Raw genomic sequence first — 5,550 nt, forward strand, 5'->3', positions numbered from 1 at the left:
TGTAAGTTAGAAATAACTGACAAGTATTAAGAAAAAACCATGGAGAATTAGGAGACAAGAGAAGGTGGCACCCAAGTTTAATTTATTTGAAGTTGCAGGTGTAGGTGTTAGAAATTATATGGTTAAGGGACTGTTGTGGGGAAAGCTTTGTATTCAATAGTGTATTTTAAACATTTTATAAATTCTGAATATCAAGATTTGACCTGCATGTCTTTCTTGCCAGGTTGTGTACGGAGGTTCCCGTGTTGCCAAGTTAATATAGAGTCAGGGAAGGGAAGAATCTGGTGGAACATCAGGAAAACCTGCTACAGGATAGTTGAGCACAATTGGTTTGAAAGCTTTATTGTTCTCATGATCCTGCTCAGCAGTGGTGCTCTGGTAAGTGATCTGACACCTAAAGCAATATATTGATTGTCAGTACTTTTAATAAATGAGTTGGAAGATAAAAGTGTCTTGGCAAGTTGTTTTATCTAATAGTATTCCCTGTGATTAGTACCAAGGATAGATTCTTAGTTTAGCTCTGTAAATAGTAACTGAGCACTATTGCATGCCAGACATTATTCTTGCTGCCCTGAATGCAGAGATGGATAAGATCCAGGTATTTTTCTCCAGGAGCCCAGAGAGCATTGAGGAAGAGAGAGGCACAAGTGATTCCAGAACTGGGGTGTGTTTTGTAAGTGAAGAATATACTTGCTAAAGCTCTGTAGCAAGAACAATTGTCTGCTTTGGATTTCAGAAAGGTAGATGATGGTTTGCAAGATCCAGAAAGATGAATACTAATTTTCCAGCCAGGCAAGGTGGGCTGAGGGGCACAAGTGTACAATGGAAAGGAAGCATGAAACAGCATCAGATATACAGGAAATTAAAAGTTGCCAAATGAAGGAAGTGTTGTGGGAGGAAGAACAAATACAGGGAGAAAAGTGATGGCCGGAGATACTGTGACAGCAGTGTCAGCTTATGAGCATATTGTATCTTATTATAAGGAAAAATAGATTGTGGTTTTAGGGTGAGAATGGGGCAAGTTTCTCATTCTTGTACTTATACCTGTCACCTTATGTGAGAGTTGAAAGGGACCTGGGAGAGTTACAAGCTCCCTGAGCCATTTCTGATGTGCTTTTCTCTCCTGCTGACACTAACAGAGATGAGCCATCAGAAGCCCAGTTCCACCTAGAGATACCACTGGAAATTCCATTATACTAAAAACACAATACTCAACAACTCTATAAATTACCTCATAGACAGTTTTCATGGATTTGGGATTTGAGTTTATTCTACTTACAATAAATTAACCTGTTACTGTTTCATGTATGCTGGTGGAAGATATGAGACATTTAGAGTCAGAGATACAGGACTTCATTATTTGTGGCTTAGAAAGAAGCATGATCTTCAAGATGTTTGTGTCGGTTCCCCTTGTCCCCAAGTCACAGGGGATCATAGCATGGAGTTAAATGAACATTGTGCACACAGTGGTTTAGCATCAGAGCTGAGCAGCACTGAGCTTAGGGAACCCATCCTCTTACAGCAAGAAGTAAGCAGCCTTGTTCTTTGTCCCACGGGGAGACGCCATCTCATCTCTCATGGTTGCTTGTTGCAAAAACAAGCCTGAGAAATGGCCTGGATAAAAAGCAGCCAGGGCCTTGCATTCTTGGCATACCCACAGGGACACTCAGGGCCCCCAGGAGATCGCCTCTTCTAACAAGTCTCCTCTCTGAAAAACAGAAGATGAGTAAGGAAAGTGTCACTCATCTAATCCTGTAGAATACAAGCAGGAATCTTGACAGTGTCTACATTGGCTTGTATTTCTAATAAGTAAGGAAGTTTATCCCATGCTGAGTCACATGTGACTGAGATTTTCAAACAGTAGATTATACAAAAAAAATTAAAGAAAAGTTTAGAGTAAGCCCTTGTTTAAAATGTCTAAAAACAAAGATGACATTTTTGGGAAGGGGTGCTCTCAAAACTGAATTCAAATGAATCATAAGGAAGAAAAGGGAGTAGTATTTCAAGAAGTTTTTACTTAGGGAGTTAGCTAGTTGAGTTAGATTTTAAAATACCTGTCTACAAAATAAATAAAAAGCAATAGCTCTAATTTTAGTACATATTCATTCTATTTCAAGATCTTTATATAGGTTTTCTCCTTTAATTTTCAAACAACCCTGTGAGATTATGGTATTTTGCTTATTTTACCAATGAAGGAACTAGGTATAGAGTTTTAAAAGCTGCTTACCATCCCAAAGCTAGTAAATGACAGAGCCATAAGCTAACTGAGGTCTAAATCAAAGCCAAATCTTTTCGCTGTGTTATGGCTCCTCAGAAAACGGGAGTGCTTGCCAATCAGAAATGAATGAGTGGTCACTGAAATAAGTAACAGTGAAGCGTATGCCCAAATCAGGTAGAGCTCATATGATGACCTCCTTGCCTCTCTGCTCCCACATCCACAAAGTTAGTCCTAGAAGCCAGATAGAAGCCCTGCAGGCTGAATCCAATTTTAGGTTCTGGGACTAGTCAGAGCAAGAGGCATCTGGAGGGGTGTTTGGCTCTCAGCAGCAAGACTTACTACTGGTCCTGCTCTGCGCCCGTCTTAGTTCCAGGAACAGCAGTCTTCTTCCTTGTGATCAAGCCCTTTCCTTATCTTTGCATTTCAAGGCCTGAGGCACTGCCATAGTTTCTGTTTGGGAAGCTTTCCTGATTCCTCTACAAGTCAGAAAAGGGAAGCAGGAAAAGATGGAGGGCTGGAAGTCTCCCCTTGCATTTCAGTTTCATTGATGTTCAGAACCTCTGCCAGCTGCTGGAACCTTCTTTTAGCATCTTAGTAAACCTGCTTATTCTGTCTCAACTTCCCTGTTCTCTTCAACATTCAAAAAGTGCTAAGGATCATTTTTAAAGTATTGATAGAAGAACTTAGAATAGGAAGAATAAGAATGGAACGTGGTCATGACTCGGGATAGAAGTATACTTACTGTTAACCACTAAGGATGCAGGCCTTTTGCTTTCGTCTTCTCCAACATGGTGAATATTGTTTAAACTTGAAAGAGAAAATTCTAATACGTTAGACCTGTTTAGGTCGGCAATCATTTTCAGTGTCTCCGGTAAGCTCAATTCTTTAAGTCCGTTCAAATTATTTCCCAAGGAACTTGTGGCTGATACCACAGTATCACCTTCTCTCACTTACCAAAAATTCTTGGAGAGCATTAAAAGGTGCCACATTCATGGAATGACTATAAGAGTGATTTGTAGAGCTCAAGCTTTGTAATGAATGATAAAATATTGTACAAAATTCAAAGAAAGAAGCCATCCTGTGTGTTCTGTAGCCCTTCTAAGATACTGCACTTGTTCCTCGAGCCAAACCTTTCCTTGCCTCCTGCTGTGGTCTTGACTCAGTGGTAGGCGGGGGATGCACAATGCACAGCGTGTAAGAGCTGAAGGAAGGGTCCATATCCTGCCGGTGGGTGCGAAGGAGAGTGCAGGGCAAGAAGGATATATCAGGGGCTGATCCTGGAATCGTGTCTGAAATGATCAGGTCTTGCCAATTTGAATAGGGATGAACAGGGAGAGTCAAATGAAGTAGAAATCTCTTAAGTATCAGAGGTCTGGTCAATTTCATTCTTTTGTACCCATGTTCTCTTGACCTCTGGTAACCAACTGGCATGCACTGTTGAGAATTCTAGAGCTAAGTGTTACACAGTAGCTGTAAATCAGAAGACAGTCAGCTGGCCCCTAGTAGTATTCTATGTCAGTGGTTTATCCATCAGAATTTCATTTCCTGTTTTTGTTATGAACGTAACCTTTTAAGTTGTACATAAATTAAAATTTGAATATTATTTCCACAGGCTTTAGAAGATATATATATTGAAAATAAAAAGACTATTAAGGTTATCCTGGATTATGCTGACAAGATATTCACTTACATCTTCATCCTGGAAATGCTTCTAAAATGGATTGCATATGGTTATAAAACGTATTTCACCAATGCCTGGTGTTGGCTGGATTTCTTAATTGTTGATGTAGGTACTTTGAGTAAATTTTAAAAGAGGATTTATTCTTACAAATAAGTGTTCTGAAAAACCTTCACTAATGTATATTATCATATTTTGATTTGGGTTACCTTTTTGTATTTTCAGGTCATAGGTTTATGCTTTTAAAAATATTAATACAGCCAGTAGAGGTGTATCAGTGAGGACTATTGAAAGAGAAACCTTTTGATAAATGTAAATTCTTTTCTGTACAATTCTAACATGCTTAATTTACTCTTGCATGTGTTTTCTGCAATCGGAGAAGATGTGATTTTTGAATATATATTCATGATTTGAATATCATCCCTGTTGGGAATATGAACAAAATGAAAAACTAGAAGGTGGGAAGGGGGAATGGAAAAGGGCAGAGGCACAGATAAAAAGATAAAATATACAATAAGTTTTCATATATATATATATATATATATATATATATATATATATATAATACAAAACTAGAAAATAAAAGAGGATGAGGGGTGTATCAGGTTGCCTGATGTGTTAGCTGACAGTTACATAAAAATGGTAGTGTTAAAGCTAAATAGCTCAATGTTAGGGAGAAGGAAAGGCATGGAATTTCAAAATATTTATCTCAGTCACAATGACAGGGAAAACCAAAGTGAGTCACAGCTCTAGTCCCCATGTCAAATATCTAACTTACTCTTCATCTCTAGAGTGGCAGTAGGACAGAAAAATCAGCATTAATAATTTCAAATAACAAATTCAGAGAACTGTTGAATACTTGGATGATGGAAAATCCATAAGAATACTTCAGTTTATGTATTATTTTTAACAAAGAAAATATATTTTTTTCGGCATGTTGAAATAGTCAGGAAATAGATCCTTGATCCTTGTGAAATCAAGACATCTCAAATAGAAATTAATGATATAAAACCCATTATTATCAATTCATTCTTATGTAGTATACTCTAATCATTTTAGTTTAGGTTTTAATGATATAATTTAATAATACATTATATAGTAATGTGACTATAATATATTTTATATTATTTTAAAAGACTTTTGTAATTCATGACCACAATCTCCCAATCTTATTTTTCTCAGAATGAATTATGTTTTTCAATCTTTTACCAATTCTCCTAGATTTTCCCAAATTTATTCTTTGTGTTTAGGGAAGGAACATACAATAATCCGTCATAGTTTTTGAAGATTTGTTTTCCATCTGATGTCTCAAATTAGAGGGCAACATGCAAATTTTTATAGTATCAACAAATGCTGTAACATTTAAACAAGAGTTTTGCATTATCAAACTTTTCAGAAAAGATAAATTAATACAGCATCATTCATAGATATCAAAGTTAACAAGTAAGCATGACTATATATAGCAAAACCTGACTGCAAAATTAAGACAAAACTAATCATATCTACTCAAAGTTCAATTTCTCAACTGTTATCTAAAGCTCAGTAAACTCTTTGCTTTTGAACAACTCAATATATGAAATATTAAACCTTAATATTTTTTGTTTTCTATATAGGTGATATATATTTTTATTTCCCAAGGTATAGCTGTACTTTA

The 5,550-nt window shown here is 36.6% G+C and overlaps 1 protein-coding gene across 1 annotated transcript in view; it reads left to right on the forward strand.

Annotated features, from left to right (window-relative positions):
* The window catches only part of LOC109374887 (sodium channel protein type 9 subunit alpha-like), a 108,105-nt gene that overhangs the window by 82,910 nt on the left and 19,645 nt on the right, over positions 1-5,550 (forward strand). The window contains 2 exon segments of the mRNA XM_019629847.1: positions 224-378; positions 3,831-4,025. Coding sequence (XP_019485392.1) covers positions 224-378; positions 3,831-4,025 — 350 coding nt within the window.

The sequence above is a fragment of the Hipposideros armiger genome, unplaced genomic scaffold (assembly GCF_001890085.2).
Source record: "Hipposideros armiger isolate ML-2016 unplaced genomic scaffold, ASM189008v1 scaffold_871, whole genome shotgun sequence".
Taxonomy (NCBI): Eukaryota; Metazoa; Chordata; class Mammalia; order Chiroptera; family Hipposideridae; genus Hipposideros; species Hipposideros armiger.